Consider the following 17,512-nt stretch of genomic DNA (forward strand, 5'->3'; position numbering starts at 1 on the left):
GGAAACACAGCTGGGACTAATCAGACGTAACCAGACAGGGGAAAAGCAAAACTCAAAACACTGAACACAGGAAAGGGACTATCAAAGTAAAACAGGAAACATGGGACAGGCACAGAGGCACGGACTTGAGACTGAACAGAGTGAACACGGAGCGCATGGACAGGAGTGACATGAGACACGACTGACTGTGGAACAAGAAAATAAACATGGAGAGAACTAAACCTACACTAAATATGAGGGGCACAGGAACAAAACCCAAGAAATACTAGAGAACTTAGGGAGCTAGAAATACAAAACAGAAACCAAAACACTAACAGTGAAAAACCATGTTGAAATCAAAGATTAATAATAACATAAAACACAGGGTCACCGGCCCAGTGACAAAGAACCATAAACATGACCAAAAACAGGGAGCAGGAAAGGCCAACAAACAATAAATGACAACTGAGGTAGTCAGCCCAGCTCCTGAGCAGAGTAGGACAGTTCAGGGTGTCAACCTAGAGGAGGAACTCGGAGGTTGGCCTGGACACAGAGCAGGGGGGTATTCAATTTAGTCCTTTGCATTCTTTTGGCAGCCGAAAAAGAGTGGGCTCAGAGTGGTCAAAATTCGAAAAATGATCTTTATTTTACATTTCTGGGAACGGCGACCGAGCACACAAAGACATTGTGGGTGATTTTAACATCCATGTAGATGCTAAAAATGACAGCCTCAACATGGCATTTAGTCTGTTATTAGACTCAATTGGTTTCTCTCAAAATGTAAAAGAACCCACCCACCACTTTAATCACACTCTAGATCTTGTTTTAACATATGGCGTAGAAACTGAACATTTAACAGTGTTTCCTGAAAACCCTCTCCTGTCTGATCATTTCCTGATAACATTTACTTTTACAATAATTGATTACACAGCGGTGGAGAGTAGACTTTATCACAGTAGATGTCTTTCTGAAAGCACTGTAACTAAGTTTAAGAATATAATCCACCCACTGTTATCATCTTCAATGCCCTGTACCAACACAGAGCAGAGCAGCTATCTGAACGCTGCTCCAACAGAGGTCGATTATCTTGTTAATAATTTCACCTCCTCACTACATACGACTCTGGATACTGTAGCTCCTGTGAAAACTAAGGTCTCTAATCAGAAGTACCTGACTCCGTGGTATAATTCTCAAACACGTACCCTAAAGCAGATGACTCGTAATCTGGAGAGGAAATGGCGTGTCACAAATTTAGAGGATCATCATTTAGCCTGGAGAAATAGTTTGCTGCTTTATAAGAAAGCCCTCCGCAAAGCCAGAACATCTTACTATTCATCACTGGTTGAAGAAAATAAGAACAACCCCAGGTTTCTCTTCAGCTCTGTAGCCAGGCTGACAAACAGTCAGAGCTCTTGTGAGCCAACCATCCCTTTAACGTTAACTAGTAATGACTTCATGAACTTCTTCACAAATAAAATTTTTATCATTAGAGGAAAAATTACCAGTAATCATCCCACAGATGTAATATTATCTACAGCTACTCTTAGTACCATTGATGTTAAGTTAGACTCTTTTTCTCCAATTGATCTTTCTGAGTTAACTTCAATAATTACTTCCTCCAAACCTTCAACGTGTCTTTTAGACCCCATTCCTACAAAACTGCTCAAAGAAGTCCTGCCATTAATTAATTCTTCGATCTTAAATATGATCAACCTATCTCTAATGATCGGCTATGTACCACAGGCCTTCAAGCTGGCTGTAGTTAAACCTTTACTCAAAAAGCATCTCTAGACCCAGCAGTCTTAGCTAATTATAGGCCAATCTCCAACCTTCCTTTATATCAAACATCCTTGAAAGAGTAGTTGTCAAACAGCTAACAGATCATCTGCAGAGGAATGGTTTATTTGAACAGTTTCAGTCAGGTTTCAGAGCTCATCACAGCACAGAAACAGCTTTAGTGAAGGTTACAAATGATCTTCTTATGGCCTCTGACAGTGGACTCATCTCTGTGCTTGTCCTGCTAGACCTTAGTGCAGCATTCGATACTGTCGACCATAATATCCTATTAGAGCGATTAGAACATGCTGTAGGTATTACAGGTACTGCAGTGGTTTGTATCATATCTATCTAATAGACTCCACAGGGTTCAGTGCTAGGGCCAATTCTGTTTACATTATACATGCTTCCCTTAGGCAGCATCATTAGAAGACATAGCATCCATTTTCACTGCTATGCAGATGACACCCAGCTCTATCTGTCCATGAAGCCAGATAACACACACCAATTAGTTAAACTGCAGGAATGTCTTAAAGACATAAAGACCTGGATGGCCGCTAACTTTCTGCTTCTTAATTCAGATAAAACTGAGGTTATTGTACTCGGCCCTGAAAAGCCTAGAAATATGGTATCTAACCAGATTCTTACTCTGGATGGCATTACCTTGGCCTCCAGTAACACTGTGAGGAACCTTGGAGTCATTTTTGACCAGGACATGTCCTTCAATGCACATATTAAACAAATATGTAAGACTGCGTTCTTCCATTTGCGCAACATCTCTAAAGTTAGAAATATCCTGTCTCAGAGTGATGCTGAAAAACTAGTTCATGCATTTATTACTTCCAGGCTGGACTACTGTAACTCATTATTATCAGGATGTCCAAAAAACTCCCTGAAAAGCCTTCAGCTAATCCAAAATGCTGCAGCAAGAGTACGGACAGGGACTAGAAAGAGAGCAGATTTCTCCTGTTTTGGCTTCCCTTCACTGGCTTCCTGTTAAATCCAGAATTGAATTCAAAATCCTGCTCCTCACATACAAGGTCTTAAATAATCAGGCCCCATCTTATCTTAATGACCTTGTAGTACCATATCACCCTATTAGAGCACTTCGCTCTCGCTCTGCAGGCCTACTTGTTGTTCCTAGAGTATTTAAAAGTAGAATGGGAGGCAGAGCCTTCAGTTTTCAGGCCCCTCTTCTGTGGAACCAGCTTCCAGTTTGGATTCAGGAGACAGACACTATCTCTACTTTCAAGATTAGGCTTAAAACTTTCCTTTTTTCTAAAGCATATAGTTAGGGCTGGACCAGGTGACCCTGAATCCTCCCTTTGTTATGCTGCAATAGATGTAGGCTGCCGGGGGATTCCCATGATGCATTGAGTTTTTCCTTTCCAGTCACCTTTCTCACTCACTATGTATTAATAGACCTCTCTGCATTGAATCATATCTGTTGTTAACCTCTGTCTCTCTTCCACAGCATGTCTTTTATCCTGTCTTCCTTCTCTCACCCCAACAGGTCACAGCAGATGGCCCCGCCCCTCCCTGAGCCTGGTTCTGCCGGAGGTTTCTTCCTGTTAAAATGGAGTTTTTCCTTCCCACTGTCGCCAAAGTGCTTGCTCATAGGGGGGTCATATGATTGTTGGGTTTTTCTCTGTATCTATGAAGCGCCTTGAGGCGACTTTTGTTGTGATTTGGCGCTATATAAATAAAATTGAATTGAATTGAATTGAATTGAAGCTCAGGTCTGAAAGCAGCAGCAGCCAGCATGGTTATATATATATATTTCCACAGCACGTCACACACTCTAAGTTTCACTTTCTGTCTGCACCTCCTGTGCTCTGCAAAAGCATGCAGTTTCCTGTGAGGGAAGGAACAAAGATCTTCTGGTGAATGCAGTGAAGACCCTCCATAGGTTGGACTCAAGGCCAGAAGAGGTGATGGAGTGCCTCCAAAGGCTTGTCAAGCAGCTGGCATTTGTGGAGATGACAGTACCCTTTATTTGCTTGGCAGGTGACTGTCGTTGACATTGGCAGTGGAGAAGGGGCCTCTTAGGAGGCTTGGCAGGGGGGTGGCAACAACAGACATGAAGATCTCTGGTACTTGGTGGGAGTCTGGCAGCGATGAAAAAGGCAGAGCAGATGGGTTCACTCTCGAGACTAGGTAGAGTGCGGGTATTGGTGAAGCAGGGCAGGGAACCAGCCGCTGAGGAGTGGCCAAGCACAAGCTCAAGAAGGCCAACTGTGAAAGCAGTATGCCTGTAGAGGCCTGGCTGGAGGCTGAGATGGAACAAAGGCGGTGAAAACAAAATAAGTCCGCAGACCAAAGATAAAGGGAGGCCATCTTGGGTAAAACAAGATCTAACGGCTCAAGCAGCTTGGGACACTTTGGCTCAAGCTCAAACACTTTGGCACCCTCTGAAGACACTAGAGGCTCGGGATATGCAGGGCACACAGGCACCCTGGGCTGGGGCCGTGGCACACTGGACACAATGGCGCAGCATCACCTCAGACTCAAGATATTAAAACCACTCTGCCAGCGCAGAAACCAGGAACAAAGTCTCTGGGCTGGCTTGGGGTTCACAGGACGCTCAGTGTGAGTGGATTTACAGGATACTCAGAGGACTAAGTCATATGAGGAGCTACCAGATGAAATACCATACCTAACCCTTGGGCAAAACAGCCCTTAAAGGATCCTATTCATGGTGCAGGAACAGGCTGGGGCCTACTGACTTTCCTCCTTTGAGCAGGGATCGACCTGGCCTGGTCAAAACCTGGCCTTAGCTGATCCAGGCGGAGAAGCAGGCAGCCTTCATTTGCAGCGATGGATGTAGTCCTGGTGTCAGTCACCCTCGGAGAAGTCCCTTTGCATGTCCATCCATAAATCGATTAATCCACTAATTCGTCCTTCCATCTGTCCATTCAGTCACTAGCTGTTCCCTGCTCTTTTAAACTAAGGAGTTATAGAGAGCAAGGCAAATGTTTCTTCAAAAGCAGTTTATATAACTTTATTTAACCCTTTGATATATACCACTTAGCTGAAAAAAATAAAAAACCCTCATGTTTAGCGTATCATTCATAGCCTGCAATAATAACACTGTTGTTCTAATAAGAGCAACTGTGTGTGACTATAAGTAGTTATGTACATATGGATTACACCATTAATGTTCCTCCTCTGCTCTATGTCTTCATCACTATTCTTAACCTCCCACATAGATAACAATGAAGAAGTAGTGGGTGAAGAGGTGATGGAAGATGAGGACACAGAGGAGGAGCAGCATGAGCAAGCACTAGAAAGGGAGGAAAAAGAGCACGGTGATTTTTTTGAACTGCAGTAAATAATAGATAGCAGCAAAAAGAAATGGAAACAGATGGGAGAGTGAGGAAGACAAAGAACAAATAGAGAAGACAGAAGTAAAAGAATGCATCAAAGAAAAAGTGCAAATGAAAAAGAACGTGTGAGTACAGGAAGTGAGATTAAAAGAGAGAATGCATTTTCTGTTCTTTTTCTAAACGGTTGGCAGTTTTGAATCTCACAGCTTAACAGTACTGCTATACTCATTTGATTATGCAACCACAATCACACTTAACTGGGACAGGATATGATTGCTTTATATGAGGACTAAAAATACAATAGTGGGCAATAAACAACCACAATCCATTAAAAACATAACACGAGCTGTAGTTTTGCTGTAGAAAAGTTTCAAAATCCAATTTGTTCCTAAATGATCTGGTAGACTATGATGCAGGATTAAGGGGGAGGATAATGCGGATACGCAGTTGTTCAGAGGATGTTGAAAAACAATAAAAATCACAGTGTCTGACACATAGGCCTTAAATATTTCATGAGAAAACTGTATTAACAGTTAAATGGAAAGACAAAATAAAAATCTTAATTAGGTACAGTTATTGAAGAAAAGTAGGCCACCTACATTTTGTATCTACAGAAGCTACTCAGACATGAAAATTTACGCCATGAAGCTCCTGGTCACAATTTCTATGCTAATACTAATGCCCATCTGCAACACTTTGTGGTTTGCCATTTTGTGGTTGATAAATGCTTCCACTCCAATAATGCCAGGTACACGTACAGCTGATCATGGAATGTCTAGGAGGGAACAAATTGTACAGTGTGTTGCAGAGTTGTCATCTCATTAAGGTACCATGCAAGAATTTTGTGAGTTCTTTGGAGCAATCTGTTCTTTCACAAATGTTTGGTGCTTGAATTTATCCCCCACACCCCATCCCTGCCCACCCACCTCACCAATCTGAGCCATGTAACCCTCATCACTCAGGTCACTCACATACAGGCTCTATACTCAGACCAAGGCCTTCCAAGCACTTTGCTCTCTGTGCCTTTCTCTTGTTTTGTACATGTTCCTCTAGTTTGTATATTTCCTCTTGAATGTATAAATCTCTTCTGTTTGTTATTTTTTCCTGATGTCCTGTACATTTCGTGTGGAGCACCCATAATTTTATTGTTCATGTATAATGGCAATGAAGGGCTATTCTATTCTACTCTATTCTATTCCTGTGGTAATGCAACTGAAAACTGCTGAATTTAAGATGATTTGACTTTTGTCCGTATAGTGTGCACGCCAAACACAATTTCCCACTGAAGGAAAAACGTGTAATGCCTGTATATATATTTTTAATTGTTATTTTTTTCTGTTTGCTGGTATTGCTATCACCTAACTGCCAAAAATGCTCATGTAGTGCCATTATTGTTTTAGCTTGTGGTGCGGATTTTTTTTTAGTTTGTTGCTATAAATACAGTGTTTACTTACATTTTATCCTTCTTTAAAGTTACTTTTCAGTTTCACTTTCTTACAGTTACGTTTAGGCATCAAAAGGAGAAAAATTTATTTGAGTTTCACAAAATACGCACGAATAAATTAAATTAATGTAACTACTGTGTGGAGTTTATTAATGTAGCCAGTTCTTAAGATACAATGGAAAAAATCCAAATGAGCAAAACCTCTTTCCTCAAATTATATTATCCACTCAGGCACTCCTGATGAAATCGATTCATCACGGCTCACTAAGTCTGACAAGTCCCAATACTCCTGGTGTCATCTGTGTCCTAATGCGAGTCCTAATCTGTTTTCACTTATTTCAGTTATCTCTCATGTGGACGTAAAAACCCTCTATAAAGATTCTAAATGTCCATATTGGAAGCTCTTCCACTGATAATAAGAAACAACTATTTATTTCTCAAAAAAGAGAGAAAAGCATAATGGGGATCAGGAATGGAAGTGTGCATCGGGATCTAGCAATTATAACTTTAGTCAAAATACAGACATTTAAACCTGCCAGCATAAAGTTGCTTAGTCTGTTGCTCAGAGACAAACACATGTAACTGCACGTACCATGAGTGGATGGAAATGCTTCAAAAGGGGCCTCAGAATCCTTCAGCTTTTAAGATTTTTTTTTGTATAAAAGTGAAGCCGGTGATAAATCGGTACATCCATCAATGAGCCGTAGAAATTACAGCTATAATTGAATTGGTAAACAAGTTACGTGTTGCACAAATCTTTCACTCTTTAAAAGCTATTTTTTTTAATTTATTCATCAAAAGATAAACTATACAAAGGCAAATATTTCACCATGAACTCCATTTAAATCTCTAACCCTATAAGGCAAAATTTAAAATATAAGTTGACTAATGGTTCGATTTTAATTATAGTGAATTAGTTCCAGCTGTGCTGTACACTTTAATGACTAAACATTTATATAGAGTTTATTTTAATTCAAAACATTTGTTTATTTGTTTTTACTTCAGTAAAAGTTCATTATTATAGAATGTACATACAAGTATATAAGTATAGGATGTAGTTGATAATCAGCATTTGGGTTGTTGTTTATCACAGATCCAAGTACCTGTCAGAAAAAGCTCTATAACATTGTTCTTGTCTCTTTATGAAAACTATTATGATTTGTAAATAAGCTAATATATAAACTTATCAAACTACAATTAAAAGAACTTTAATTGTAAATAAATATTTGAGCAGTGACAACAGGCAACAGAAAGATGTGTCCTTCCCCTGTGGTCAGCAGGCTGGAGACCAGAGTGAGGGATCTACAATAGGCAGAACTACAGTTAATCCACTGAGCAGGCTGAGAAGTCTTAACCACAAAGCATGAAAACTTAGCAAAACTAGCATGCAGCTGATACCTTCGGATTGCCACACAGAAAAGCGTGATTGATCACTCCGTAGAACACATCTCCACTGCTCTAGAGTCCAGTGGCGGTGTGCTTAACACCACTGCATCTGACACTTCTCATTGCCCATGGTGATGTAAGGCCCAAATGAAGCTGCTTGGCTGCTCGATTCCATGGAGACACATGAAGTTTAGAGGTCTGTACCGATTGGCTCTGCAGGAAGTTAGCGCCTCAGCATCCACTGACCCCCGCTGTGTGGCCTTCCACTTCATGGCTGAATTAGTGTCATTTCCAATCGTGTCCACTTAGTTATAATACCCCTAACAGTTGACTATAGAGTGTTGATTGTTGGGGTTTTCTCTCTGTTATTGTAGGATCTTTGCCTTACTAAGATATATATACTCGTGTAAAGTGCCTCGAGGTGACTGTTGTAACTTGGCTATAAATAAAACTTAATTGACTTGAATATGAAGTTATTATGGGCCCTTTGGGTGAGTTTGAATGTAAAAAGTATTCCTGCATGAGAAGATATTTCTGTCTTACAATGAGAGAATGTGTGTGAGTAAAGCTTTGTCTCTCACCGAGCCACTTGGTTGATGACAGGAGCAAAGTTGGTTGGACCATACAGCTGAACAGTTCGCAGGCTCTGAAAGTAAGCCTCTAGTACACCTTCAATGCCAACACAGTTTGGGTTCTCGGAGTTAAAGTTCTGCAGAGAAGAAAATTCACTTTGTGAGGGAACATTCATACTGACGCCAACATTCAATGACTTACCTTTACGTCCTTATATTTAAATTTTATAGCACTCTAACCCCAAGGGGATAAAGTAGAATATTTTTCTACTGGTTTGACTGGCAATTTCATCTGTATGGTCTCCTCAAAAGCTAATTATCTTTGTTTACATACTGCTGATGTACATAGCTATTATTCACCATACACTATAGCTTGAGAAGCAACCAATAATCAATACACACACACACACACACACACACACACACACACACACACACACACACACACACACACACACACACACACACATCATAGAGAAAACGTCTCCTCAGTTTTGCTTTTGTTCCTTTGTATTACTTTTACTTTTGTAAATTCTCAGTTCATCACTGTGCACCTCACATTTATTCACACAAACATTTTAACCCAGTAAAATTAATCAACCTCTTCCTGATCTCTACTCCTGTCTAAAACAAATTCTCCTTGGTCAGAATATTATTATGATCCCACCTTCACAAACGGACTTACTGACCCTGTGATGAATGGCAGATTCTATGTGAACTGTGTTCTGTTCAAGTTTAGCCTCCAGATTTTCTATTGTGGGAGTTGCGTATTCTGTGCTTCAACCTTTGCTCGTGCTGCACCCTGCAAGGTTCCTGTCCTCAGAGGACATGCAAGAGGTATATAAAGTAAGAAAGTTATTAGTTACTAGGAATAATTCACGAGGTGATTAATGAATACAAGAATATGTTTTGCTTTCCTGCTACACACTGAATTTGTATTATGATTTTATTCTGGTGCATTTTAAGTGTTTGTTTACCAATGCAGGTCCTTGGTGCTCTGTTGTTGCTGAAATTCTCCTTTTATAATATTATTCATATTGACATTGCAGGGAAACTTCCTAAGCCGAATAGAGTGGAATTATCCAACATGAATACAGACCTCTATCCAGTTAGTATAAAAAAACAGCAGTCATTCAGACTGTATGTCGCCTCATTTTATCCTCATTCAGCATTTGTAGATACTCGAGTGTTAGTGGCACATTATTGAAATGCTGACATTTCCTTTGCAGTGACCTGATGTAGTAGTTACTTACAGCTAATCATCTCTTTCTTTCCAAAGCTCTGAGGCCTTCTGCTATCTGTCCCCAAGACTATACTTTTTAATTATTTCCACTGAGACTGAAGTTTCTGTTTAATAATATAGTTTTATTTAAAGGAAGTAAAACTGTTTCTTAGATTGTGTTAATTAAGCTCTAACATAACTTTTTATTATAGTTTTAACTCTGACTCCACTGCATTTTGTCTGGGACGGTTCATATTATATTTGTTATTTTGCAGATTTTAACATAAATCTACTAACATATGATACTTTATTACTATAGCTAAAGATATCCAGCAGAATAAAAGACATTTAAATCATCTCCGGCTGCAACATTAAATTTATGTACATATTAGTGAGTCAGTGATTATGATCCAATAACATAATGGATCCAACTCAAAGACACAACATTTAACACTGGAAACAGATTAGCTATAAAACTAGTATTAAGTACATTACTATTATTAAGCCTTTCAACAATAAACAGCTTGTTTCTAGATATGGGATCATGCAGGTAAGAAAACTGGCAGGCTGACAGTGGGTAAAGGACCACTATGAGGTCCATTATAGCTATAGCTCATACTGATAAGAACAAGAAATACTTTTTTTATCCCAAGTGGGGTTATTTTTAAATGATTTCTTTTAAATTATTTAATGAAATTTCAATTTATATCTATAAATTAAATGACTTTAATACAGACAATTGTTCTACATCAGAACCCGGTGTTACTTAGTTTGCTATATTTTGGGTTTACTGTAATGCTCTTTCATTTTGGCCATTAGCTTGGGCTTGATGGTCTGAGCCCTGAAGCAGTGTCCTTGTGAAAGACACCGGGGTCCCTGCTCAAAGTTTCAGATTGTCCTCATTGGTTGCACTTTAAATAACCAAATATGGGCATTTAGTCAGTTTAAAAAATGTAAAAAAAAAAAAAAATCCCATTGACTTGCTGTTCAGTAACTGGCCCAATGATCTGTCCTACATAAGTCGTCTTTTATAAGACCAAATGCTAACACTTTGCAGTTGACAATAGTTGCCTCAGTGTGGCGTGGGTCTGGGATTTGTCACGCTGAGGTGAACTCTAATTGGGAAAGCTGATTGAATGGCTGCTCACGTGGAAATGAGAGAAAGTTATGCAAAGTGTGCTGACACTCACTCGCACACCTCTGATTTCTGACTGGGAGAGAGCCAAGGGGATCTTGGGACTTGACAAAACTTGACAGTTTCAGGTCAGAAAAAACTCGAGTAAGAAATATTTCCAGTGCACTAATGAAAGACCTGAGGCATGTCATTGGGATGTTTACTCCCATATAAAAAGATCTGGTAATAATACGGTTTTCTTAAACCCTCCTACTAATCTTTGCCTGCAGCCTTAGAACAACAAAAAGACTCCTTTTCCGTGTTTACTTCCTACCCACTTTGCTCTGAATTTCTTCTAAACTAGGAGACCACTTTCTGGAATCACAGCACACGTGATTGTTTTTTCCTTTCTCTGCTTTCACACTGTTAGCATTGCCATCCTGTTGGTGGACAATGCTGAGCTAAGCTGTCCTTCTGTAAAATGTCATTCACTGTAGCTGCCTGTCTGTTTACGCTATTATTTTTCCATCAGTCCCAAACCATCAAACACATGAACTTTTCTCTCAGCGTGATTCACTGTGTTTTTTACCCTCCTACCTTTTGTTCCTTCTCTCTGCTTCAGTCATCAGCTTCACAAGACTACTCCACAATGTTTATAACTGGAGAATTATACAAGCCCTCTTTCCATTGACTGAACAAGTTGTTCCAGATTATATTGCTGCATGATGTTTCATGCATTGTGAGGGATAATTTGAGCTCACCAGGTACATTATCTTACTCATTTAAATGTTAATTTGAATGCTAATTAGAACCGTTAATCCATGATTATAAATGATGATAAATAACTTCATGAAATGTCCTCTGGATATCCTGAGCTGGCAGCGTGGATCCAGACTTTAGAAAGCGTGCCGATTTGACAGCTCACAAAATCAAACACACTTATGATTACTCTCGACACTGGCTGTGTGCCCCTCATTTTGTTGAATCAGAAGTTTCAGTTTAAACTGCAATTTAGTTTCTTAATCAGAGATATCTTAGTTTGTTGTAACTATCACAAAGACATCACATATTTGGTTTTTGAATGATCTTAGCGTCATTGAGAATGATCACCAACTAGCAGTATTAGAGTGAATGGCTGGAATGAGAATTTGCCCCTCTGAGTCTGACATCATGATTTTCAGTCAAAAAGGAATGGAGTACCCACTCCGGGTTGGGATGACTCACTGCCTCAGGAGAAGTTCAGCTTTCTATGGCTGTTGTTCATTAGCTAAGGAAAAGTTGAGCATGAGATGGAAAGAAAGTGGCACGGGATCTACAGTAAAGATGATGCTGTATTATAATGTTATGGTAAAATGACAGCTGAAGCTCTTAATTTACTGGTCAGTCTATGGCCGTGACAAGTAGTGACCATAGATCACTATTATGTTTAGTGACAAGAAGTACAAAATCACAGAAACAAGTGTCAGTAATTAGCTCCCTACAATGTGGGCTTTATAGATAATTGGGTAACCTTCTGGGGGAAACCTGGTCTTGTTAGGAGAGACGGCATCCATCCCACTTTGGATGGAGCAGCTCTCATTTCTAGAAACCTGCCTAAATTTATTAAAGCCCCTAAAACTTGACTATCCAGAGTTGGGACCAGGAAGCTGAGTTGCAGTCTTACACGCCTCTCTGCAGCTTAACTCCTCCTGTTTTCTCCCAAAACACCATCCCCATAGAGACTGTGTCAGCTCCCAAACAGACAAAAAACAAACTAAAAACCAGCAAAAAATGATTTAAACATAAAAAAATCCCAAAGACAGAACAATACAGTATCCACATCTGCACCGCAGAATAAAACAGTGAAATGTGGATTATTAAACATTAGGTCTCTCTCCTCCAAGTCTCTGTTAGTACATGACTTAATAATTGATCAACAAATCAATTTACTCTGCCTTACAGAAACCTGGTTGCAGCAGGAAGATTATCTTAGTTTAAATGAATCAACACCCCCGAGTAGGGATGGGTATCGTTTAGGTTTTGTCCGATACTGGTGCCAAACCGGTACTTTTGAAACGCTGCCGGTGCTTAAAGAATGGAGAACACAAAATTGGTCCTAAAACCTCTCATGTTCAGCTGTTTTTTTGTAAAAAGATAACAATGTTAGCCTTTTCTGCAGCTATGGGGCATATATGGCATCACTCTTGGCTGGAAGCAGTGCTTAAACAATGGAAAAAACACAAACTTTGTCCAAAAACCTCTCATGTTTAACTGTTTTCCACTTTTTCTTTGGTCATTTTAGCCTTTTTGGCCAGGGTGAAGGGAGTATCTGCCATCAAACAAGAGGACAGCCGCATGTAGCTATGATGATGTTTGCTAGTTCACCTTACATGCATTAATGTAATAACGTGGTTAGCCTACTCAACGTAAATTACACACGAACAACATTAAGCTACTCACTCAGAGAAGAACGGCTGCTGCTGCATCATCATCCTCATCATTTCTGCTACACTGGCAGGGCTAGGGGCCAGGACTCTCCTCTTCGGGTTTTTGGGGGATGTTGCTAACTCCGGGTCAGATAACAGGCACCACACCCGCAGTAGATGTGCTCGGTGTGAGGTCTCGCAGCAAGCTATCATATACGGCGCATTTCTCGGCTTTTAAAAAAAACGCTATGCGTCGCCAGGTGTTTCATCGGATTTGAGGTGTTACCTCCTTTGACAGTATCACAGTATCAGCTTAAAGCACTTGTTGCTGCTGAGTTTGCATCTTTTGCTGTGAAGTACAGCCAGACTTTGACCGCTTTGCCTTGGGCATTTTTAATCTGTAGCTCTGCTCTAACTGAACGTACGTACCTGGCCCCGCCTACTATCCTCAGAAACGTAAAATGATTGGCTAGAAGTGTATCACAGCTCAGGAAAAAAAAGCACCGAAATAAAGCACCGAAATGTGCGCTGCTTTTCGGTCTGGTTACTACCGTTTATGTCAGAACATGGCACCGGACACCGGTACCCATCCCTACCCCCGAGTCATTCTAACTACCAGAAATCTTGAAGCACAGGCTGAGGGGGCGGTGTGGCAGCAATTTTTCACACCAGCCTTTCAATCAACCAAAGACCAAGACAGACTTTTAATTCATTTGAAAGCCTGATGCTTAGCCTCGTCCACCCCAGCTGTAAAACTCAGAAACCAGTCTTACTTGTTATCATCTATCGTCCACCTGGGCCTTACACAGAGTTTCTGTCTGATTTCTCAGACTTTTTATCTAATTTAGTTCTGAGCTCAGATAAAATAATTATTGTGGGTGATTTTAACATCCATGTAGATGCTAAAAATGACAGCCTCAACATGGCATTTAATCTGTTATTAGACTCAATTGGCTTCTCTCAAAATGTAAAAGAACCCACCCACCACTTTAATCACACTCTAGATCTTGTTTTAACATATGGCATAGAAACTGAACATTTAACAGTGTTTCCTGAAAATCCTGTCCTGTCTGATCATTTCCTGATAACATTTACATTTACAATAATTGATTACACAGCGGTGGAGAGTAGACTTTATCACAGTAGATGTCTTTCTTAAAGCGCTGTAACTAAGTTTAAGAATATAATCCGTACGACTCTGGATACTGTAGCTCCTGTGAAAACTAAGGTCTCTAATCAGAAGTACCTGACTCCGTGGTATAATTCTCAAACACGTAGCCTAAAGCAGATGACTCGTAAGCTGGAGAGGAAATGGCGTGTCACAAATTTAGAGGATCATCATTTAGCCTGGAGAAATAGTTTGCTGCTTTATAAGAAAGCCCTCCACAAAGCCAGAACATCTTACTATTCATCACTGATTGAAGAAAATAAGAACAACCCCAGGTTTCTCTTCAGCTCTGTAGCCAGGCTGACAAACAGTCAGAGCTCTGTTGAGCCAACCATCCCTTTAACGTTAACTAGTAATGACTTCATGGACTTCTTCACCAATAAAATTTCAACCATTAGAGAAAAAATTTATCATAATTATCTCGCAGATGTAATATTATCTAAAACTGCTCAAAGAAGTCCTGCCATTAATTAATGCTTCAATATCAAATATGATCAACCTTTCTCTAATAATCGGCTATATAGTCTAAGGAGCTCAGAAAGAAAAGCGTCTGGACTTCTTTAAGCAGCTTGAAGACATTTCACGTCTCATCCGAGAAACTTCTTCAGTTCTAATGTCAAATGGTGGAGAGTCCCAGATTTAAGCCCTATGGGAGTGTCCCCCAAGAGGGACATGGACCCCATATTGATCCTCTACCTAATCACACGAGCCAAGGTGTGAAAACGGCTGTAGGTCACAATCAGCCAAGGTTTTGGGTGAAGATGGCCTGTATGATCGAGAACCTTCACAGACAATTGCCTATGTACCACAGGCCTTCAAGCTGGCTGTAGTTAAACCTTTACTCAAAAAGCATCTCTAGACCCAGCAGTTTTAGCTAATTATAGGCCAATCTCCAACCTTCCTTTATATCAAACATCCTTGAAAGAGTAGTTGTCAAACAGCTAACAGATCATCTGCAGAGGAATGGCTTATTTGAAGAGTTTCAGTCAGGTTTCAGAGCTCATCACAGAAACAGCTTTAGTGAAGGTTACAAATGATCTTCTTATGGCCTCTGACAGTGGACTCATCTCTGTGCTTGTCCTGCTAGACCTCAGTGCTGCGTTCGATACTTTCGACCATAATATCCTATTAGAGCGATTAGAACAGGGGTCAGCGACCCTGGGCACATGTGCCACAGCTGGCACGCAAAGGGTTAACTGATGCACGACCATAGCGGGACTGGCCATCGGACATACCGGGTATGGGCCGATGGTGTTTGTTTTTTTACTTTTGTTTTTCTCTTGTGACAGTATAAACAATGAAAGGTGGTGGATTGGCCAGATGCTGGCCGATGTTTAGCTGCTGGCCAGCAGGTGGATGAGGGAAAGGGGAGGCAGGAGAGGAGAGACCCGAGGCAGCCGCCGGTCTGAGTGTCAGGTGAACTGAACTTCAGGTAAGAAGTTATGACCTGCAGTCTATCTGGGTCAGATATAAACCAAGTTTAGGTGGAGTTTATTTTCGTTGTGCTGACTTTTTACCGTCAGTTACAGTAACTCGTACTGCGTGCTAGCTAGCATGACAGAGTTTCTCTACAGCTATGATGTTACTGATAGTGAACTTTATTTATAAGAGTTAGTTAGTAGAGTTGCCAACCGTCCCATAAAAAAACGAATTGTCTCGTATTCAGAGAAAATATTACGTGTTTCGTATTGAGCTGAAAAGGAACGCAGCTAGAATGGAAAAAAAGACACAAAGCTGGAGTTATTCTGTCTTTGCTGCACAGCTGCCTCTTCTCCTCTCATTCTCTCCCCCTGCCTCTCCTGTTGCTACTTCAATCATGAAACTGATCAGTGATCAGCTGATCGGCTTTTCTCTCTTGTTTGTTTATCGCTCACTTTGCACCAGAAAGAGGAAACCAGCAGATGTCGCGCTAAAAAACAACAGCAGTTTAAGCTTGATCAGCTGTTGTTAGAATTTATTTAATATTAATTTCTAGTATCAGCTGATGTTTGCTGGAGCCACAGCTGTAAAAGCTGCTGGTCATGATATCGTTTGGTTATCTGGTGAGAGGGAAACATGAAGATGAAACCAGGAGATGTCCTTACTGAATCATCAGAGCTGAACAGGTGATGGAGAAACAGGTTTACCTTTTAGGTGACATGAATGAGTTGAAGGGAAGTTATGAACTGTTTCTGAGAGACAAATAACACCAGGATCCTTTTTTACGTAGCTGACAGCTGGTAACTGTGCAGGGGCGGGTCTAGCAAAGTTTTGCCAGGGGCCAGGTAGAGCATTAACAGGGAAAGGGGGGCACAAAGAAATACTTTCTTATTCTCATTTAAAATGTCTGGCTGTTATTAAATAATTATCTGAAGGTTACAACCAACTTTTTATCTGATGTAAAATGTATAGAAATCATACATATATACCAACAAGACTGTACATCACTGTCACCACAGCATTTGTTTTCATTCAAAGGCTTTATGGCTTTAATACCTGGGGGGCCGGTCTCTAGTCAAAATGCCCGGGCTGTTTTGTTGTCCCAGTCCAGCCCTGGGCACGACACGCAGTGAGTTAATCTGAGGAGGTGCGTTAAAAAATAAATGGGCCAGCGGTGCACATCGCAAATCAGCTCGCATAGTTGTGCCAATTCTTAATGACGGTGTCTTAGCTAACAGCCCCAACTACCAGATTAAACATGTAATTGGCTAAAAATAACTTTGCCTACTGGTGAGAGGGACGTTGCTAGCTGGCAGTTTTTTCAAGCGATGTTGAAATTTCCACATTCCAACACTTCAAAAGTTTCAGGAGCTGTCCGCTCAGCACAGCATCAACACCGCGGAAATACACGGATACATCCGTAGACTCGAGACAGAATTCACAATGTGTTTTCAGGACTTTCAGGTGTTTGGACCAATGTTTTATTTTCTGATCAAACCAGAAAGCCTTAATGAGCAGCAGGATTTGTTAAGTGGTTGGACACAGAGGACATCGACATGCAGCTGATTGAACTGAAAAGCTCGACTCTGTGGGGTCAAAGTTTGCAGAACTACGAACACAGCTGGAATCCACAGCTGTGCGTGTTCATGGAGCTGCATGTTCACCTGCTGGACATCACTACCTGACAAGTTTAACTGTCTT

At 40.6% G+C, this 17,512-nt stretch overlaps 1 protein-coding gene across 1 annotated transcript in view; it reads right to left on the bottom strand.

Annotated features, from left to right (window-relative positions):
* The window catches only part of LOC113023039 (copine-9-like), a 193,359-nt gene that overhangs the window by 27,701 nt on the left and 148,146 nt on the right, over window positions 1-17,512 (bottom strand). Inside the window, exon 17 of the mRNA XM_080302167.1 lies at window positions 8,493-8,620. Coding sequence (XP_080158293.1) covers window positions 8,493-8,620 — 128 coding nt within the window. The remainder of the gene's footprint in view (window positions 1-8,492; window positions 8,621-17,512) is intronic.

Source organism: Astatotilapia calliptera, chromosome 5, assembly GCF_964374335.1.
Source record: "Astatotilapia calliptera chromosome 5, fAstCal68.1, whole genome shotgun sequence".
Lineage (NCBI taxonomy): Eukaryota > Metazoa > Chordata > Actinopteri > Cichliformes > Cichlidae > Astatotilapia > Astatotilapia calliptera.